We start from the raw sequence: 22,604 nt of genomic DNA, 5'->3' as shown, positions 1-22,604 counted from the left end.
TTTCTCCCCTTTTTTTATCCCTTGCTCACTTTTCAGGAAATCTCATAAAGCTGTGACCACGATAATCATCATTGTACGTTAATATAAATGTATGGCTAATAACTATGATCTGTGTTATGTGTACCTAATGATTAATATACAGACGAAATTGCCATAAATAAATATAATTATGCATTATTGGATATACTTTCATGACTTTTGTATCCACAATCAACTGAGATGCTGATATGTAGAATAATTTTTACGAATTACGAACGCTCTTATCTGATAAACATAGAAAAACTATAGAAATAAACAAAATGATATATATGGTATATATAACTACGACCAATTATAATATAATAAGCTTAGTTTATTTACAGTACATTATTATTGTATTATCTGATGGTTACTTTTTTTAATTCGTTTACTGCGTAACTACTATAACATCAGCCACATTTATGTTTCATAATTTTGTGGAATAAAAAAAAAAATGATCATTCTTATTTTTATAGCCTCGATTTCCATACAAATAACATATGTGGTCATTAAAAATACTGGAATACTAAAATTTGACTATATAGTGGTAAATTAATTTTGAATTCGCTATGTACAATTGTTTACAGCGTACTTTGCAATACGTTACAATAACGTAAGAATTTTTACAAAAATATAGTCATGTATAAATTTAAGATTTCCTAATCATAAGTATTATATTTAATTTTTTCCATATTGCTCGAATTCGATAGTCTTTTTTTGTCCAGAACTAAGTTTGACAGTTTGACAACACTTTTCTGTGAGTTCGAATAATGTATCCCGATAAATGTGGGACCAGCATAGCAATCGTATTGACAAACTAATATCCATACACTTGCACATTGACGACCAGCGCAGTGAAACAAAAATGATAAAAGAGTTAAATACGACATATCGAAGGTGGCTATGAAACAATAAAAAGAATTTGTCGTACTCGATCCAAATGCTTCAAAACTGAACGTATTTCAAACTTTTCTACTTTCTTACTTAAATTTGAAAATTCCTAGATCAATAACTGCTTATTTCCAGACCTGTATTAAACCATCTGTACTACCAGTTAATATACAAGTATTTGACATAGCGACAGCAGATATTGCATCGTGGTGACCGGCTGGAGGAGAATCTGGCCCTTGGCCCTGACCACCTTCTTCGTGTCCTCTACCTCGGACAGTAGTTCCGGTGACACTTCCAGTCGTAACGCCGCCAACCAATACCTCTTGTACTACATTGGTTCCATCAATAAGTCGTTGCCTGCAACAGAAAATACATTCTTGTGACTTATCTGTAGAACTAAAATTTTTTTGTTCTGTAATTCCTAGCAAGTAGGTAATTCATTAGCTTTAAAAGTATACAGTTTCTAATTTCTAATTTGTGTGATGAAATAATCGAGTAAACAATGGATTACATCAATTGTTACTCATTTAGCTGAGTATTATCACATAGAAAATTCGCAACTCCACAAACTGAATGAGAGATGTTTCTGGCGGAGACTCAAGTTACGTTTTTCATTATACTATAGTGTAAAAATTATAGTGGAATTTTGCCAATTCTGGTGGTCTTGAGTATATAGTTCTTTCAAATTTACGCCAATCAGATCCAGATAAATATCTCCAGTAGCATTATTCGTGCTAATGACGGTGAACACGAATGAAGCAACAATTCTGTGCAATAAAAAAGAATCTGGGCAAACTCTAGCAACACAAGCTGGGATATCAACAATTTGATAAAACTAATTAGAACATTCAAAGTGCTCAATTTTAGCGGTTTTTGATCTAATTCAATTCAATTATTGATGAACGTCTGGTACATCGTACCCATATAAATCTATTTTGATCTACTCTAAATGTGACTATAGGTAAAACTTTTTTCAAGTGATCCCTAAAGATTTCTATGTTAATAAAATAAGCCCAAAAACATTAAAATCATATCAAAAACACCAGACTTTAAGCATCTCGATTAAAGAACACTTACTCAAATTGTCAATATCTGAACTTGTGTTATTCGAACTTGCTCAAAGTAATTTCTATCGCGTAGTGGGAATATTGTTTCAATTATGTTTACTGTCATTGACACAAACAATACTGTTAGAGATCTTTACAACCCATTTATTCTCAAAACGATGCATATTTTGTGCATGTTTCTGAAACCAACTTTCAAACTGATGGGTATATTTGTCTTTAGGATTTGAATATTCATTTGCACTTGTATTGCTGCACACTTACTCATAAGCTAAGGAATTTGGAGGCACTGTGTCGTTAGCGGCAGGTAAGGCAACATATGATTCATTAGGATTCTGTAAGTCCCAAAATCGAAGCCTCATGTCAGTTCCACCAGCAAGAAGAAACCCGTTTCGATCAATAGCACCTGAGTGCATAGCACAAATGCTGTGACCAGTCTGTGTGTGACTCAAAGGTGGTGCACTTGATGCCCACAGGACCGTCTGTCGAAATCCTGTTTCCAAGTTCCACATTGATATTTCATTGTTTCCTTGCACAGCTGAGAGAATCCAAGAATGTTCCGTCGGATGAGTAATCACTTTCCTAACTCTTGCACCTAAAAATAAGTACGTGAATAGAGGACTTTGTCGATTATATGAAGTCTTCGGAACTGCATCATTCACTCAGTAGCTTACCTGTGGGATGTTTTATGCTACTGATTGGCAGTTGAAATCTTAGATCCCAGCATATATGAACTCCAGAGCTTGTTCCTAATGTCAACCATTGTTGATAGTTGTTAACACAGAAAGAGGTGATGACCCCATGTTTCAGGTCATTTTCTAGACGCCATGCTGTTCCAGGGCACCTCAGATCCCACCCTATCAGAGATCCGTACAACGTAGCATAGACCAGGACTGACTGAGAACCAGAATCTAAGTACTGTAGATCGACGGCGCAACCCTCTTCCTGAAATATGAATTAATCATGAATTTTGAGCAGTTCTTAGGCAAGAAGAATCTTTGTTAACCAGCTAACTGTAGAAAGCAATCTGAATAACACTCAAAACGCAAAAATTATGTCACGAAAAAATAGGAAATAATTAAGAAAGTAGTACGTCAGTCCTTCTGTTGTGTAATAGCTCAAAACACAAAAAATAAAAGCGAAAACTTACTCTGTTAATCTCTCAAGATTTCAGAGATGAACTTCTTAAAAAAAAAACTATCCAGAGAATTTCACAATTTTATAAAAAAAATGTATATTTTCTCTGCAAATTTAATCTCTACAGATTTTTCCGTTTATCCGACTCTGTGTTTATCTGAAATGATCTAAGTTATTCTATAAATTTTTGTAACTCTTTAAAAGTTTCAACACTATTTCTGTGGGTGTATAAATTTGTCTCAAAAATTTCTGCAATCTTCTACATTTGCCCAAAATTGGATTCTTAGAATTTTTGTTTGTTCTAAAATATCATAAATTTGTTTGAATTGCAAAATTTCGATTCTTTACGAACATCTTTTCGTCTTTGTACTATCTTTTGCTATAGAATAGAATTTCATTCACTCAATCAAAGCATATGGCTTTTCTTATGATCTAGTGAATATTTTATGTACAGGTACTTACGAGTCAATATTAGTACAGGTATTTAAAATTTAATTGGTTTTAGCTGATACCTGAACTCATATTGATGTGAATCAAATAAATATTTATTGTTATTAAAGAAAAAGGTTGGAGTAATGATTGAATTATGGGGCAACACCACTGTAAAAACAAAAGAATAGAACTTTTTAATCACTTTTTTTTTGAATGGAACAAAAGGAAATAAGATAATATTCAAAGAATTTATTAGGCATATATTTAAGGAAAATACAAAAATTATTGTCAACAAATATTAAAAAATGGCGACACTGGAGCTATTCTCGCGAGACATGTTGAATTGTGTGGCACGCAGTATAACTAGTGCAAATTTGAATGTTGAACAAAAAAACTACTTAATCGACATGTCTATAGCCAGAGGAATATGTAGGGGATTTTGAGAATATTAATTTTTGTGTAATTCGCGAGTATTTGAATGAAAATGTTCAATTTTCGACCATAGAAAGTGCACTTATTTGTTAATAAATATGTTTAAATTTACTACGTTTTCTGTAGATAATAATGTGTAGATTGAGTGATGCTTTTTTTTGTCACATGTCTCGCGAGAATGGCTTCAGTGTCACCATTTTTTAATAATTCTCGATAATAATCTTTCGTATTAACTTAAATATATGCCTAATAACTTCCTCAAACATTATCAACTTATTACCTTTTCTTCCAACAAAAAACAAAAAAAATCGTGCATTTTTTAGGTTTTTACAGTTTTGTTACCCCTTAAGCTAATGAAACATTATCTTTCGATTACAGTTCTCCAGGAAAATGTGAAAAAATAAGGTATGATTTAACAGCGAATTGAAAAAACATTATATGATACGCAAAAAAATTTTAGAATTTGACGTAAATATTCTAAAAGAAGAACAGAAAGATCATGAGAAATGCAGGAAAATGACGAAGCTAACCGAAAAAATGTAGGATTAATGACAGAAGTTTATGAATTCACGTATAGAATTACTCTAAATATCCCTATTTTCTTCCATTCACGGACATTGACAGAGACATTTTACAGACTTGGATAGGGGGAATTTTTCAATGGGGGATTGAATGTCAAGTTTATAGTTAAAGCTCAAACCCAAATACCTGTAAATCAAGCTGCCTCGTATAGAGAACATTCATTTTATTCGATGCTTGTTCAATTCTCAAAACAAAGACAGATCCAGATTGGCTCGCTGAACTTGCTATTGACTGTCCTTGATCACACACTGCTAGGCCGAATAACGGACCGCCTCTATGGACATATGCTTGTCTGGAAAAAATATTATTGATCAAAGTTTATCATTTACGAAAATTAAGGAGTGCTCACCCTTTTGCGTTTGATACTTAAGTTAACTTGAATATCTACTATTGATACGATAAGGTTTGTAAATCACCATCGATTACATGGCTGAAGAATACTGATTTTGTGTACTATTATTTATCTATATTTACTGATTATAAGCTTTCTAATATGAAAAATGGTTCATATATAATTAACGACATTCACTTTACTTGCAACAAAACTTTAAAATATTTTTCATACAACGATGTCAAAACTGTTACTACTGCATTTATGAAATTTTGTACACGTACTAGAATGATTCAGATCTGAAATGTAGTCGGTGAGATATAAACCAAAGAGCTGCTAAAATCCGCTAAATTCAGTACATTTTTCGTCATTTTATCGAACTTCAATACGTCTGTTTTATAACTCACAGAGTCAATTTCAAACCTCAATCACTCTAGTCCGTGAGAAAATTGAAATAGACACAATACTAGTGTCTTTCTAGTGTTGGTGATTTGTTAACCCTTTCGCATCAATAGCAGCTATTCAAAGTTACCTTAAAACTGAAACACGAAAGAGCAACCATCCCCCCTTAAGGATCTGCAGTATATGATATCCTCACCAATTATATCTGTTTACCACTGTTTTTTGTTCTTAGTTCAACTACAAAATTGTAAACTAACGACTCACGCTAAATATTTTATCAAACATTTTTTGTATTCTCCATTTATAACTACTGATTATAGGCATCCTTTTCACTCTGAAATTCGTATGCGCAATGAAGTTCTTGCAAGTACCTTGAACGATTGGCAATATTTCTGCCTTCCATTTTGCTGACATCCCAAACTCTGACGCACCCATCAGCAGCGCTGCTAGCAAAGAGGCTTGTATCAGGGATGGAAACCAATTTGTTGACAGCTGCCCGATGTTCGTGCAAGTAAGCTACAGGGATACCACGCGGCTTCCAGCCACTCGCCAACAACCGAGAACCTTCGTATTATTGGAGATTAGTAAAAAAAAAAAATCATATTGTTGATAAGACTTTAATCGTTCTGCCGCTTTCTTTGACACCAAGCTGATGAAGCTTTCAATGAAATAAAAAGAATATTAGCTCTCACCAGTTTGCCACGCAATGTTATCAGCCCAGTGTTGTGCTCTTAGTGCAGCAGAGTGCTGTTCCTGTTTCCTAAATGTTAACTGCCGCAGTTCCAGTCTGCATGGAGCACATCGGTCTGCAAAACCATAGAGGGTTGCGACTATCGCAAATTCAGGTAATTTTGATTAATAATCGTGCACGCAGAATGTAAACTATGACACAAGAAATAGACGCATCTTAAGTCAGATTTTTCTATAGTTGGAATTTCTGGAAAAAAATTTCATAGTTTGGTTACCACGACATAGGAAAAGTTTCAAAAACTCACATTGAATATAAGATCTTTCATGCAGGGAGTGATCGTTCATACTGTTTACATCTGTCAGGCTGTGCTGTGGCGACAAATGTATATCCCCACCATGGACACTGTTGCTGGGACTACTTCCACCTCCAGTCATATCCGACATCTTTACAATTGTATGCTGGAAGCAGAAAAACTTGCGGTTATTTCTTCACCGCTTTCCTAAATTACTTGAAAATAATAATATCCCAAGGGCTGTTGCATGTTGTAATGGAATACTTGAACAACTTATTTTTGTTACAGCGGATTACTAGTATTTCACAGTAAAATCTGTAAGACTTTGTCTTCTTTCAACTTTAGATAGATCCGTAAGACGGAATCGCATCAATCTTGAAGTTTGAGCAATTCTATTGGAAAATACTAGTAACTGTTATAATAAAACTGAATTGTCGAAATATTCTACTACACCACAATAACCCTTCAAATGTTATTTTTTTTAAGGTGTAAAGCGTTCTAATTTTCGACTATCGAATTTTACTTAAATTTATTTTATCTGTTACTTGTTCAACATAGAAACATACCTCAAAGAATTTTATTTTCTCTCTTTGCACTTATTGCTCTAGATTAACGAACCACCACTTCATTCTGTTTCTCAAGGATGTCTTGCTCTAAGTCAAAAATTATCGCGACATAAGCTAGTAATTTTCACTGAAAATTTACGAAAAAAAATTATTCAAACACCCATCGTAAATAATAGCAATATACTTTCGAATCGTGATGCAAGATTGGAAATTTCCAAAGTGCACCATTTTTTTAATTTTGATATTCTTCATTTGAAAAAGAAAAATTATCAAAACAAAAATTTACCCCTGAATCAACATGGGATAAATTTTCTTTGAACTATTAATAATCTCTTAATTAGGGTATTCTGAAATGAAGCTGACTATTGCATACAAAATTTCCAAATATGGGAGTTAAATTTATTTTTGACAGTATGTATAACGACTAATCGTAATTTTCAACGTCAAATCAAATAATATATTTATGAAGATTTGAATTCGCTGGATGAAGATCAAGGATGGACTGATGCATATTTAGTAATCAATTTTATTTTCTGTACGACGTTTCGGCAGGCCCCGCCTACCATCACCAAGTTTTTTTAATATAAATAATAACAAATTGTTACACGATTTACACTTGCTCATTAGCTGTCACGATAAGAACGTTACACAGCTAGGTAATTTTTTATCTCTATTGCACCTAAATACTTTTTAGTGTTTTCAAATTTCATAGTGTACATAAATGCAAACATTTAATATTTTTATCTTATTATTTAAACTACTATGGAAGATTAATTATTTAACACTTACATAAATTGACATTCCTTAACGCTTGCGATGTTTATTGCATGGCGTACGAGAAGGAAGTGAATTCCAACCTGACTATACTATCCGAACTGTTCTCTTAATAGTCAATTTAACAACAATATTTGAAAGTCAAGTACCTGTTTACATATTTGTTTGTGTACTGGCCTAATTGTTTGCACAACAGTCCACGCCAATTTTTATTGACGGTTTAGATGATGTGCGAATAAAGATCACTCAGGTTTTTGTATGTCAGTTCTTTTGTTGACTGTATGGTTTTTAGATATGTCTATCACTTCCTTGATAAGCCTCTTATGCCAGCTGGTTCCTTTGTCAATTATTTTTACATTTTCAAAGTCGAAACTATGCCCTTCAACCAATGAATGCTGAGCCAGAGCAGATCTATCAGGATCACGAGTTTTTAAACCATACTTATGATTTGCTATTCGTTTTTTGAGATGCTGTGACGACTGGCGTGTGTAACACTTATCGCAGTCTTTACATTCAATTTTATATACAATGTTGGTTGTTCTAATGTGGCAGTTTTCGACTTTAAAGAAGTAAATATGAAATTTGAAAACACTAAAAAGTATTTAGATGCAATAGAGATAAACAATTACCCAACTGTGTAGTTAGTGAGCAAGTGTAAGTCATGTAACTATTTGTTATTATTTATATTGAAGAAACCTGATGATGGTAGGCGGGGCCTGCTGAAACGTCGTACAGAAAATAAAATTTATTGCTAAATGTGCATCAGTCCATCCTTGATCTTTATTAGAATATTATTCTCCACAGTCACGAACTTCAACTCATCAACATTCTTTTAAACGGTGAATAATGAAAATAAAACTGTTTTTAAAGAAAAAATTTCACTTCTACTTTTGTTTTACTTTCTTGGTCATTTTTAATCGAATTTAGTGCGGATGATCACAGAACCATTGAAAATAAATTTAATTCACATATTTGGACATTCTGTATGCAACAGTCAGTGTTGTTTCAGAAGATCCTAATTAAAAAGTTGAAAATTAATAAAAAAAACATCAAAGGAAATTTGTCCCATGTCCATTCAGGGGTGAAAATTTTAGTTTTTTTTCAAACAAAACAACAAAATTATAAATGATGTATTTTGGTGATAGTCAATTTTGTGTTTGAATTTGAAAATGTATTGTCATTGTTTGTAATGGGAGTTTGAAGTTGTTTTTTTTTCGCAAACTTTGAGTGAACGTGATCATTTTATGGACATGCATATTTTTTTTTTTATAGCAAGTCACTTTGCAGAAACAAAACGTCGTAAGTTGAAAACTGCTAATTCTTCGAAATTTTTTATTATTCATTGGTCAAAATCAATAAGTGCTGAAGAAAGAAAAAATGCTTTGGGGTTTACATTTACGTTGGTAAAAGTAAATCAAGAACAAATGTTTACTGATACATGAAAGTCATAATTTGTAATGCTTTCGACTTGAGAAAATATTATCCATAGGCGCCCCCAAGATAATAAATAGGTTGGTAAATGATCATTATATGGTGGTAAGAAATGATAAGGCCAACCTGTACACTGTCTTGTGCAGCGAACATCGTACGCCATTCCTGATTCATAGTAGCGTGTGTAACAATACTATCGGGAGTTCTGCGATCAATTTTTTTGAACGCATTCATGCCGAGATCACTTTTTGTGTCAGGATATAGGACAACCATGTGATGACGCACTTTGTCCTTTATAAGATTCAACTCAAGTTTCCCGACTGAAGACTTGTTCATTCCTTGTTTTGCTTCTATTGACTGTCGATGTTTATTGATTTTCAATAAATGCGGTTTCATCATCAATAATTGATCCTCCTCCATTTCTGTCATTGCCTCTGAACTTAATCTTCTGAACAACTAGACAGATATCAAAAATAGTTGATAAAAAAGTTCGTTCTTTTTGTATTAAAAAGTACAAGTTTTAGATTCCCAGCTGAAACCTTCAGCCAGCATCGATGTATTTGACTCAATTTAATACTTTGTATAAAAAATTTTTAGTCGTTTCACTTACATTTTTCAATGTAGTACTCATATCACTGTACTGTGGAATAATACCAGAGATTGCTTTTACCCGAGCCTTCTGCCTCTGCTCGAAAACTCGGAATAATTCATCTATATCATTGTATTTAATGACAGAGTCATAAACAATTCGCGGAATTGGAGCAACTAGAGCCTCCAACAGCAAAACCTCCTTTTCAATTTGTATTAATGGATGTCTTAAATATGGTTGGATCATTGTTTGAACTTTACACTGGACATCGACTAGATTTAAAGTCCTTGCTGAGGCCGAAATGAAACCCACAATTGCATGTCGAATCCATAAATTGGGATGAACCTGAAAATTTCAACAGTAAATCATCTAGTGGAACCATCTAGTGAATGTATTACAGTTATCCTGTTTGTTAATTTTCAAATAAATGCAATCACCAATGTATATTGTTAAAAAGAATCCTGAAAGCATTGATATTAACCACAATTTGTTTGATAATTACTATGTAAATATACGTTTTATGTATCACAAAACTTACCAAGAAAACTACACTTTCTGAAAGCAATTGATACAGAGCCGATTTATGCAGAAGGCCAAGCTCGGTGAGTGTTGCCATAGCGTTAATAGCTTTAGTAGTGACAAACTCTTCAGGGTCGGTGAGACCCTGCTGAAGCAGAGGCATCAAAATGGAACTGCTGTGCCAGCCAACGTAGGCTGCGACCCCGACAATACAGTCAAAAAACGACCCTCTGAGCTGTTTGTCGTCCTTATCATTTAAAAACGTTATTATGTGGCTCAGTATCACATCGTTCGCTTTTTGTTTTCCGAAAAATACACACAGCTTTGTTAAGCTATTCTCCATCAAGGTCTGTTTTACCAGATTCTGAGAGTCTGTCACCAGCATTGCAACTGATTGTTGAACCTGAAAATTGAGAAAAAAAATTTTTTTTAAAAGTCCAAATAGTACCCTCTTAGGGTAATTTCAGCAGCAATTTCTGTCTAAGAATGGAACTGCATATTCGTACCATCTCATGCAGTGTTTGAAGTTCACTCTCGTAGCTCGGCTTTAGTCCTTCTTTATTACTCGAATTCGTCAAATGAGAATTTTTCAAATACCGCAGAGCTATGTGAGCCAAGTGTGCAATGTTTTCTGCATATGCTGCCCTAACTATCACAGCGTCATCTAGCGTTACATGAGACAATCCCGGCAGTATGTATTCTGGAAATATGTTTACGTCTGTGGGGGGGATAGACTTGACCAGATATAAACATTTCGTTAATGTGTGTAGTGCAGAAACTCTTACACGAGGCGCTGGGTCGTGAACCAAATGGAACTGCAAATGATAAGAAATGTTTTTTCCTATCAACTATTAACTCGACAAACATATACCAATGTACGATGAGAATATGTTGGCTACTACTAAGAATAAGAACGTAATTCACGAGCATTCGTGAGCTTTGTGAGTTACTTTATTATTCTAAGGACATTTAATGTGTTACATACTATATAAGGTAGAATTCTGTCCAAAATCGTTTCGTCAGTAGTGTTTTCTGCGAGTTCCAATAAAATGTCCAAGCTTTGTAGTTTCGATTGTGAATGGTGTAAGCCTCGGATGCAAGAAGTGACTAGTTGAGTTATTATAATAAGTCCTTCCAGATGTTCACTGGTTTTTACATCCTTCATAGCTTTCTCTTCATCGATTTTTTCTTTTTCTTCAATAGATTGAACGAATTTTGCTATGTTCTCTCTATTAACCAATTCTTTCACTGATGCCGAATTTTTATCATCTAGTTTGAGGCAACCAGATGCAGAAGACTCGCTCGGGTTTGATTTCTCCTTGCTTTCGGTCTTTAATATATTTATTATATTAGCTATATCTTTTCTGAGTCTGTTTATCTTTTCATCTGGTGAAAGTATCGGTGCAGCTGAAAATATCAGCATGTATGACTGAAGAAACGAATAAAAATATTCTGGAAAAATCTTGCCACGTTCTTGAGCCAAGTATATTTCAGCACTCTTTCTGTTTGCAGGATTTCTTTCTAACATGGATGCCAACAGCGCTCTCATTTCACTATCTTCAATTTTATCCAGGTGTTTACTTGCTGAGTATTCTCCGTTTCTATATGCTTAAAAAATCATAAAAAGAAAAATGAGAATTTAAAAACACGTATGCCAACTTAATAAATTGCAAAATATTAAAGCAAATTCAGTGAATTTCTTCAGTTAACAATGTTACTCATTTATTATCAGCATAAATAATAGTAACACTGCTATTTTCCGAATGGTTTAAAATGGAAGCTTGATAGTTTGCTTTTTTTTATGTGCAACCTGAGTCAGATTTTCATAACACAATATCCCCACTTAAAAGCGTGTACTTTTAATAGAAATGTACATTGACAATCAGACATACAATGGCATCAATTATGTCTAGCTTCTCTATTCTCTATTATCTATTCTCGGGAATTTTCTTATTTCAATGCCTCATTACTGGCAAGATATCAAGCTTTTAATGTATCGCATGTCATGTACCTAAAAGTTGGGAAAAGTCAAAGGGGGGGTGTCCTTCGTTGAACAATTCGGTTAGGGCACATCCAGCAGAAAATATATCCATCATAGGATTTAGGTCTCCTGTTTTGACTTCCTGTTCTGGTAACAACATTGTATTGCTCAATTCTGATGACAATGTCTTGACAAAGCGTTCCGGCGCTATGTAACATGTCCTAAGAAGATAAAGAAGAACCACTTCAAGTCATAACTAATCCAACTCATAAATTAAAAATAACAATCTCAAATATGATGAATTATAATGAACGAACCTCCGCCTCGAAGTATCAAAGAAGTATGAAAAGTCGGCTGGGTTGTCCTCAGGTAAGTAGGTTGGTTTGAAACTTGCAAAGTCAGTTAACAATACCCAATTCCAGCTAGTTATCATTATATTTTCAAGTTTGATATCACCGTGACATACGCCAAACTGAAATATTGTATAAAGACACATTTTGGGAACTGTATATAATTTTCAATCGTATACTTTAGAATTCAGCAATGCTTAGTTTCACAATATTACACACCTTATGAGCCTGATGTAAAGCATAAAGCACTTGAAAAGTGATCCATTTTTTTTCTATACTGGACAAAAAAGGTCTTGTGCTAATTCTGTCATAGAGAGAGCACTTAACAAACTCTCTCATTATAAATCCAGCTTTTTCCGTTAGCTGAAAATAAGAAATAACAGCATATATTACATTTCTATACAAAGCCAGACAGTTCTTATTCTGTATTTCGTCACAAGTTTTTATTTCAATTCACAATTCAAACAAACATTATTGATAACATTATTGATACCTGTCATCTTTCGTACAAGTACGGCGCTTTTTACACAATTCAGATTACAAAAAATTATTGTACATCATGAACCGAATCAGGTTCACATGTCGTTTACATTATAAAGTGCTTCTAAAACTCATTCCAAAAAATCAAAAATACTTGAGCTTTTCAGTTTTCTACAGAAACGTACGTTTTTTTTTCACTGTTAATTTAAAAGACTATTCCTCTGTCACTGTACAAAAACGTGTATAAATTTCATCACCGAATTTAGTTTATAAGCCGTGTAATTTTTTTCTTCTACTCCATACTAGTATTACATCGTTTGACCTCCGACTTTGCAAATTTGTCAAACTTGATAAAAATAATTTTCTTTTGTTATTTTTCCCATTCAGAAACATCAAGAACACGTGAAAAAGGAGCTGTTGCAGTTGTGAATTTAATATATATACAGCTTTGAAAAGTTGCGGAATACATCAAAATTAATTACAAAAATGTGAATCAAACTTTCAAAGAGTTTACTGCAAGAAGAGAAAAATATATGAATCATTCTTCCAATTCTTAGGGTAGTTCCCGACGGGATGATTTTCGATTATTCTATAACATTATTCCATCAACATTTTATTAGTGTGCTTAAAAATAACATGGAACAGATATTTTCCGCAGTATGTTTTTTTTTTTTTTTTTGTGTATAGTCAGTCATTTTACTGTGAATCTGTAATTTTCGGACTGGAACCTCAATGGGATTACTTAATTCAATGACTCTTAATAATAGACAGCCTAGACAACCAGAGCTTGCAAAAACTCTAGCCTCTAGGAATTTTCACCCATTATTACACAATATTTCAGAACTCTTCAGTAATTCAAGCCTTATGAATAAACGTATTATTATTAAATCTTTCTTTTTAAATACTATTATTGAAATCAATGATCACCGGGAGATTCTACTCTGACAATTTTAGGGCTGAAATTTCCATACTACCGACAAAAAAAATATTAATTTATTAAACAAAATGGGTATTCCAGTTTAAAAATTATATTTCTTCTTCAAATCGTATTTTTTTCGTTTAGCAATAGTTTTACCACAATCGATATTTTGCTCAGAAAGCTAAAAGTTTTTTATATAAGGAACATGTGTCGAGGGAATTTTTCAAAAAATTTTTAAAAATGCTGTGGAAATAGCTGGTTTACAGTTGTTCTTAAAATTCTGAAAAAAATATACCAAATGTTTTTCATGCAAAACAACATACAGGTCATTTATTAGCTACTGAACTAGCTGGCCAGAGTCATTGAGCCGGAAACAATCCTCTGAATTAAAAAAATTACTCATATACAAAGTGACTGAACAAAATAGTTTTTCAATTCTATTCTATCAACAATTTCTGGTGACTAAAACCAGTTCAACACGATTTCAGTTGTTCTAGAAGTAGTGTAATAGCTTTTAAAACAACAGTGTATTGTATGGTTGCAGCTTCATTATTCTGATTGAAGATCTACCAAATTTGTGATTGTAATGTTATGGTAGATCGGTTATGAGGAAATATGTGATTCAAGTAGTATCGAAATATCGCCAGGACTTTGAAAAGCTCAATCTAAGATCAGAAATAATAGACTGGAGCTCTTAAAGAAGTAAATTTAAAAAAATACATTTTCTCACTTATTAGATCATCCAAACACTAGTGAAAATTGTTACTTGAAAATGGAAGAAATAATTGACGACCAAAGAACTTAAGCTCCTGCCATAATGTGTTAACACTGGAATATTAAAGTTAGTATTTTTACTCACAATAGTTCGCTGAAAGGGTAGGCAGTTTACAGCTGATGCGAGTTTCGACCTGATATCCTCCAGTTTGTCTTTATACGTGGATAATGGCAGCGTCGGGTCATGGATGGCAAATACTTTGACCACTATGAGACCTTCCTGGCTGCGGGCTCGAGCGACTTTGAAAAATCTGGTACTTCCTAGACTGTAATAAGCAAATATTGAATAAGAACGAAATTCATGTAAATCAACTACTGGTACTTACTTTATGTCAAATTGGAGATCGTTGTGATCTGTCAAATAATGCTCGACAGGAAATATTTGACTGGGAGCAATCCCCACCAGCTGGTTACCCATGGCTGTCACCTCCTTTTCAGCGAATTCACCTTGATTCTTTGCAAAGCTTAAAGTGAATCTAAATAAAACTTTACTCCACGTTTCTACCGTCAACGCATCGTTATGCTGTTTCTTGTGTCACTGACAGGTTAGGTCGATCAGCTGTTGCGTATATCTTGACTCTTCAATTCTCAACAGTTGGCAGCACGGACACGCAGAGTTGAGGGGAGCTTTCCAGCAAGGAGACACAGTGTGACACTGCGTTACACGGACGATCACTGTGCCTTGGTGCTTGTTGGAACGCTTTGAGGTTCTTAATTCAGTCACTAGAGTCCGCTCATGCATTATACGAAAAATCTAGGATCATTGAGCACTCCAGGAAAAAAAAAAAAAAGTGAAACGCGTGTAGATTATCATTGCATTTAATAAATAAATATAAACAATACCATGCGTCGAAAATAAAATCTCTAAATAAAAAATTGGCAGCAATGAATCCGACACAGTGTCCAACAACCATGGGCACATAAAATACGAGTAGAAAGGAAACCAAAGTATAAAGAATAAAGTTAGCCACGAAGCATGCATCGATGAACATTACTGTACACTTAGGGACAATGAATCTGAGACGGCTAATTTTTTACACTAGACAGTTATGTTGGCACCACAGAGGAACTTGCAGCGCCATAGTCGGCCGAGCGCGAGACTAACTCAATCTCACAAACATAATACGACCCATGATCGTCGAATCTAACCTTAGAACACGCATCGATCCAAGAAGTCGTTATTCCCGCGGTATTCATTGAGTTACAGTAGTTAGAAAATCGGTATTATTTCTCCGAGTGACGGGTACGCCGTTAATAACCTGCGCAAATATGGCTTCACGAGAGTTAAACCTGGGTTATCTATGCTGCAATTTAACTTTTCGCAGATACTACAATATTTTTGTGGGCTACTCCAGCTTTTAACAACGGGTTAATCCGAAATCCAGTGATCCTTTTTTTGTTACGTGAAGTCGAGCACACGCTAACTGTGGGTTAGGTTAACCTGGAGTAACTCTCACTCATGAATGACACCGGGCATAGTAGTACAAAATACCTGGTGATGATCAAAATCGGTGATTGTTGATCAAAAAAATGGCCTATTTGATGTGGATACTAACATACATCGATATGGTAAAGTGGACTTTTCAGATAAGGGCAATACTTTTTTGTCCTGGAATAAGTTCTAACGTTAATTTACGCTAGCTCAAAATCCTCCCGAGGTGTAGGTTTTTCATCTAAACCTTTAGGAGGTGCCTTATATACTAAGAGGCTATGTATCATTCGTAACCTGTAAAAAAATACACTCATTCCAATTTTTTCATAGAATTTTCTGAAATAATCGTGTGTTACGGTTTGACATTTGGACTGGTTGCATTTTCGTATAATTAATTAATAATCTATTAGATTTTTCAGACCGTAGGATGTCAGCTTCATTTCACCATTTTAAACAAAAGGTACAAAAATCTTAATTTTGCTAATACCTCGTTCCTGGTTACTGCAACGGAAATAAAAAATATTATTATTTTGAGCTATAATCGAATTATTTATACGATTATATCTATAGAATATCTATGTCGCACTTACGATTACTTTGAAAAAATTATGCGAAGAAGCTCCAACAAGTATGTTTTTATACCTATGTTGTATGTATGGATAAAAGCCAAATTCTGTGAGACGCCTCTTGAAATATTGAGGTAAAATCCAGTACTTTAATAAAATATTTTGCACGCCAAAAACGAATGTTTAGATCTTGTTCCAGCAGAAAACAAGCCGGAAAACCCCGTTTTTTGCGACACTTTTCATCACCATGAAAAGGAAGCGTCTGTCGGTTTATCCGATGAATTTCCGCGACGATCTCAAAAACGGCTGAATACAAAATATGGAACTGACAGCCAAACGACAAAATATCTAAAGAAAAATTAAAAAACAAAATTTTGAAAAACACGACATTTTTAAAAATAAACTATAAACTTCGGAAAACGTGATTGTTTATTTAGAAAAAGTACTTAGCAATACACACAATAAGGAGAAAAAGGTATAGATTTGTCGGTAAAACATTGAAAACTGGTCCATTTCCGGTAGAACCGGTAGGTGAAATTGCACGGGACTTGGCAATTTTTTGTGCCCATTATTTGGTGGTAAAATCCTACAAGTTTCAGACTTTATCATTTCACGCCTTTTCCGGTATCATTGCGGGAGTTTGTCGGACAAAGCGATAGGCCGACGGACTGACGTGACGAAAACCTATTTTTCGGATTCTAGAGGTTCAAAAATGTAAAGATTCGCTGATATTAAAAAAGAAAAAAAAAGCGATCTTTGACCGAAACCAGAGGTGATGAAAAGTAAAGAATTATCCTTATTTGTAATAGTCTTTCAATATTTCACTGCGATGCAGGTAGCTTTCCAGGACGTATGAAAAGCGTTTTGCGCGCAGTTGCAAGAGACGTGAAAATTAATTGCGGTGGACGAGGATGATTAGGATGTTATAACCTAAGTGAACAATTTCAGCGTGACTCATGTAGCTTAGTTCCTCAGTAGGGGCAGGGAACTGTACATGTGTAATTTAAAACAATGAAGTGATTAAACTGTGGGGCCAGCCCGCTGTAGTACAGCCTACTAGTTATACAAGCAGCTATTACATGGAGAATCGCGCGATGCGTAGCACGTAATATTACTCACGAATGTGTCAAATGCTTACGAACAAGCACACCGACTTTTCCAATAAGCGTTATCAAACTCAACATTATCTCAATTTTTCCATAATAATTTGCAAGGTTGCCAAAAATTGGCAGGCCAATTTGTCAACATTATTTTATTCTTCAATGAAAATATCAAAAATAATTCCTTTCACGTAGGTGCTGGAAAATATACTGGTATGGTATTCGAAAAGATTGTTCATTTTCACCTGAAAATCAACAAATTTAAACTGAACAAAAAAAACATGCCTATCAAATCGTTGCAACCCTCAAACTTTCCTCACACCGAGTTACTACAAGGAATTGGAATTATCTATGCTTCGCATCGTCAATGTTTTACTGGATGTTAACATGCAGGTTTTTAAATTAACACCTATCGCGCCGTAGTGATGCCAACGAATGTTCGAAGAAAACATATGTATAGGGAGATAGCGTCTTTTTCAGTCCCGTTTTGTAATAGCATTCTATTCCGATACATCAAGAGTATGATAAGTATAAAATTTGATTCACTGTCAGATCTGAGTCGGCACTAAAAGTGGCAAAAACGGCCGTGAAATTGGTTTTACGACCCCGAACCATTCACGAGAATCGGTTGTTCTTTATATCTTTATACTTGAAATGAAGAAATAAATAAAAGCGATGCTCGATAAGATTGATTACCCAGTCATGATAAACCTGCATTTTCTCAGATACGCTACTAATTTGTAGAGTGCAATCTGCAGCCGATGCAGCGGGTTTCTGATAACAATTCATCTGTCCAGGAAGGCCGGAGGCTGGTAAAGGTGAAATAGCACGCCTCTTCGCGTCTATCATGGTCGGCTAGAGGCGTGAGTGTTGCAGTAGGAGTCGTGAAAGTAAGATTGCATTCGTCTACAATGCAGGTTAGCAATTCACCGTTGCGCGTTTCACAGTCCGTGCAATTACGGGTAGGTGTATGTATGCATATAATTTATGCATGTTCAACATTTGCTCAGACATTCTCGATTTTTCTTTCGATGCTAATACGACTTATAAGTAGTGAGTGTAGGTATACATATACATGTATTTAAGCACAAAATAATATACAGCTCACAATCAGTATGAATAAATTACGTTGCAGAGGACTAAGAATTTTTTATTTTTTTTTAAGTAAATAACGTATAAATATGGACCTACATCTTTTTTTTATCTAGCTTCGGATGCGTCCTATATTCGAGTTTTTTTTTATAGCGCCGGGTAGAACGGGACGGGGTTGAAGTTCCGAATTTGAAAAGTTTCGAAAGCGCTTAATTTCGTATTATTTGATGGCAAAACTTGAAGTAAAGAAATCAAATTTCTACGAAACAACGAAGTTTCGAATGCAATGGTCGGAAATTCGACAGCTCAAAGTTTCAAAATGCAACGTTCCGAAAAGTAAAGTTCCGATAGAGTAAAATTTCGAAATATAAAATACACTCACACAGAGTAGTTTACTCAACGAGTTGGTGTAGGAAATTAGAAAAACCGAGAATCGGAATGACTAAGATTCCGAACGTGAAAATATCGAAAATCCAAAACAAAGAAAAATCAAAGTGGTGAAATTTCAGGAAGCTAAAAATTCACAGTACTGAAAATCTTCTATAATTCGGAATTTCGATGCTTCCGGTTATCAAATTATTTCATTTTCGCACTTTCGGAACTTTGACTTGTCGTAGTTATTCAAATTCGGATTTTCAACCGCGCCCGGATAAAACATTTTTTTACTAAATGTTTGGAATATCTTTGCGGATAGCAGAAAGCTATAGACTCTCTACGTAAGCTATTGAACAAAGAATGAATGGGAAATGATATCCAAGTAGTCTCATTATTCATAAGAGCATGACTCAAGCCAAGTGACTCCGACTACGTCTTATCTATTTCAATATTCCGGAGGATGTGCGCGGTCTGGTTGTTATAAGCATGTTATTCTTATGCGCGTTCATTGCGGGCTGTGACAGTGAACCTCGTACGCAGATACATCTACAGATTTTCCCGTGAATTTCTCTTCTTTCGAAGTGAAACACTACGACACAAGGGTAATTTATGTATCATCGTGTAAGCAATGGCTCACATTTTAAATATAGCTGTAGGTATATCATGCGCTGCGTATAATTTCTCTGAATGAAATCTTCATTCCTTGAATATAACGGCTAAGTTTGTACGAAGTCTCACGTTTCATTTCATTGAAATCCACCTAGATCGCGTGGGTCGTGGTGGCAAGACGCGAAGCCCCTTAGTCGATTAGTCCGCACAGCGTTAGAAATTTTGTTTTTCAGCTATGATCAATCTGAGCGATGACGTGAGGATTATATCAAAATAGGTGTATTACGTAACCCCGGTTTGCCTAGTCTAAGTGATTTCCACAATTATCTACGAATTTTTAGAGAAATTGAGATATTTCGTACGAAAACAATTTTTTGTACAAAATTGTAAATACCTATGCATATTTTCTCATAAAAAGCTTGTATATTTTCATAAAGATTTGTATCGTTTCAATGAAAAAAATCTACAAGACACTACGATTTTGAAAAAAAAATTACCAATTCTTCTTAAAAAAAAACTATGCATGTATACAATTTTGTATGAAATAATACAAAATTTTCCAATTTCAATAAAAATTCGTAGTGGAAATTTTCACCAGAGTCACCTGATGCAGACATATACATACTTCCATATTGCTATACCTCGAGCAATGAAAACCATTATAGTTAGACAATTACAAGTTATAAATTAGATTTTAATTATGTAGCTATGGACCCAAAAATTCAAAATATTTCAGTATATAAGTATGCGATACTTATTTAGATACTTTCGTACACATCCGCATGCTTCCGTAGATACTTGCATGATAGAAATTTAGCATTTAACGCAGTGATTGATTATTTTCAAAAGTTGTTGTTGGATCGAATAAAGGTGTCAGTTGTATTTGAATATTACAATTGATACAAACAAGGATATTAATTTCTTGCAAAAATTATGGTTAGACCATAGTTAATTAACAAGCATTAGTTTAATTTGTTTTTTAATCTTAACTTACTATTGCGATTTCGTAGAATACATGCGATTTCATTATTTCAGCATGAAATGAAAATGTATTAGAGTGTTTTTGTTCAGAATCGCTTATAAAATGGGACTGTTAAGCCCTTTTTCACGTTTGAAATTCGTGGATTTCGATATTTGACGATATATAAGTAAATGAAATTGACCAGGGTACCTTTAATTGTAAGTGAAAATCACCTGATTTTTGTTTTCGCCAGTTTATTACTAAACATATTATGTCTGTTATTAACCAACTGTGGAACGTGATAGTTAAAGGGATAATTCTTCATAGAATTTTGAAAGATTTAAACTGCAGAAAGAAGACTTTCCCGTCAAATTACATATTTATAAACTGTGCAGCAAACTCTTTGCAGGATGTGTCTTTTAATTTGTACACTGTAGGATAATAACATCTAGACATAAGATCATCTGTGAACATTTGTTCAATTTGCGACATGAGTAACTGTTGTTTTATAAGTACTTTACACATGTCAAAGATAACAGGCATACTTATCTGAACGGTTATAAATTCTGTGTTAGTAATGTGTTGGGTAAATTAAATTTTCTGCTTTTTAAGATAATTTTACCGAAATCTCGTGGCAACTTTTATAAATAATAACTTTCTGCAAATATAACTATGGAATGGTGAAGAGTTTTACCCGATTCACGATAATATTTCACTGGGATTCAAATTAATCCGAATGAATATTTTGTTGTTATTGTTATTTTTCCATTTTTATCAACCGTTGTTCTTTTATTAATCTCAATGGCATGTTGCGTGATTATGTAAAATGTAGAACAAACGTATGGTTATTGGTAATAAATACTGCATGACTTTGCTACTGAAATCCAACATTCAACGCTTTCGTTACTAGTAAGAAATATATATTATATGTTACACACAAAATCGAACAGGAAACTTTTACCCACTTAATATAGCTAATGTGCGTAATTAAGCAATGATTTGTTCCATTTCCTCATGCACGTTGATCGAGAAGCATACGGAAGAACATAAAGGCTATAGGTGACATAGACGCATCAGCATCGCATCACGAAACCGGTCATGAGGCAAAAATATATTCAAAAACCTATAAAGTAACCGAATTTTCATATCTTGTAGACTCTTTCTCTATTAACAAAAATGACGCTGCGTCCATATTCATTGTTACTTTATCGAATAAAATTTCTAAAATGAAAAGAATATTAAATTTTCGCCATATTTGTTACAGGTACACATGACATAAATCACCCCGAGCATGTCTATGTGGGTATTGTGGTTTGGAAATATCTACAAAGTACATAGAACTTTAGTGACGATATTCAATGAAAACTACTTATTCGTATTATAACATAATTAGAATAAGGGTTTCTCAAATTTTCATGTCTGACCTACACCAGTAGTCACGGCAACCAGAAATATGAAGTATTAAGAGGTGGACTACAATCTTTCGACTGCCTTCACTTCATTCAACAACGCAATCCATTCTGATATTCCCTTTAACACTGTATCAGTACATTACCTGCAAATATACTCACACTTATATTACACGCCTGTCAAATTTCTTTACATTCCCTTTAAATCCCGATTTTATGTTAGAATCTGAGGAAGTCCCTTCAAAGATTATGTCGATGTACTGAGATCTGATTAATATTCTCCATTCCACGCTCTTTAATCCCGCAGAGTCCGGTCTATTTTTTTTTTTTTTTCGTTTCATATAACGTGCCGTTTTAAATATAGTGTTAACGAATTAGTATATTGTGTCACAAGTGCGAAAAGTG

The 22,604-nt window shown here is 34.1% G+C and overlaps 1 protein-coding gene and 1 long non-coding RNA gene across 8 annotated transcripts; one reads left to right on the top strand and one right to left on the bottom strand.

The window, feature by feature from the left end:
- Window positions 1-27: 27 nt before the first annotated feature.
- Vps15 (vacuolar protein sorting 15) lies at window positions 28-15,324 on the bottom strand. 3 transcript variants are annotated; one of them, XM_046611418.2, is made up of 17 exons: window positions 14,982-15,320; window positions 14,741-14,921; window positions 12,702-12,845; window positions 12,450-12,604; window positions 12,163-12,353; window positions 11,137-11,759; window positions 10,658-10,966; window positions 10,171-10,554; window positions 9,654-9,977; window positions 9,170-9,499; window positions 6,285-6,438; window positions 5,982-6,119; window positions 5,661-5,853; window positions 4,683-4,848; window positions 2,648-2,918; window positions 2,238-2,568; window positions 28-1,266 (listed from the first exon to the last, which is right to left on the bottom strand). In XM_046611418.2, exons 1-17 carry the CDS (start codon window positions 15,071-15,073, stop codon window positions 1,035-1,037), a joined length of 4,218 nt encoding a protein of 1,405 aa, XP_046467374.1. In that variant the 5' UTR covers window positions 15,074-15,320; the 3' UTR covers window positions 28-1,034. The 3 variants fall into 3 exon arrangements, with proteins under 3 accessions (XP_046467374.1, XP_046467382.1, XP_046467391.1); XM_046611426.2 differs by having other exon boundaries at window positions 5,982-6,095; XM_046611435.2 differs by lacking the exons at window positions 28-1,266; window positions 2,238-2,568; window positions 2,648-2,918; window positions 4,683-4,848; window positions 5,661-5,853 and having other exon boundaries at window positions 6,034-6,171; window positions 14,982-15,324.
- A 462-nt stretch (window positions 15,325-15,786) lies between these two features.
- LOC124210803 (uncharacterized) lies at window positions 15,787-22,371 on the top strand. 5 transcript variants are annotated; one of them, XR_011177409.1, is made up of 4 exons: window positions 15,787-16,224; window positions 18,306-18,715; window positions 21,824-21,920; window positions 22,055-22,371. It is a non-coding gene; the product is annotated as an uncharacterized lncRNA (long non-coding RNA). The 5 variants fall into 5 exon arrangements; XR_006881304.2 differs by having other exon boundaries at window positions 18,555-18,715; window positions 21,824-22,371; XR_006881305.1 differs by having other exon boundaries at window positions 18,551-18,715; window positions 21,824-22,371.
- Window positions 22,372-22,604: the final 233 nt, after the last annotated feature.

Source organism: Neodiprion pinetum, chromosome 1 (assembly GCF_021155775.2).
Source record: "Neodiprion pinetum isolate iyNeoPine1 chromosome 1, iyNeoPine1.2, whole genome shotgun sequence".
In the NCBI taxonomy this organism is placed as follows: domain Eukaryota; kingdom Metazoa; phylum Arthropoda; class Insecta; order Hymenoptera; family Diprionidae; genus Neodiprion; species Neodiprion pinetum.
Note: the sequence above shows the minus strand (reverse complement) of the source record. Positions and strands in the feature narration are given on the sequence as shown.

Bases quoted from the DNA above. Each gene is read 5' to 3' on its own strand.
- Vps15 (XM_046611418.2), bottom strand. From the start codon at position 15,073: ATGGGTAACCAGCTGGTGGGGATTGCTCCCAGTCAAATATTTCCTGTC. The intron at 14,922-14,981 runs GTAAGTACCAGT...TGCTTATTACAG, and splicing joins GATCTCCAATTTGACATAAA to TCTAGGAAGTACCAGATTTT. The intron at 12,846-14,740 runs GTGAGTAAAAAT...TCTTATTTTCAG, and splicing joins TACCCTTTCAGCGAACTATT to CTAACGGAAAAAGCTGGATT.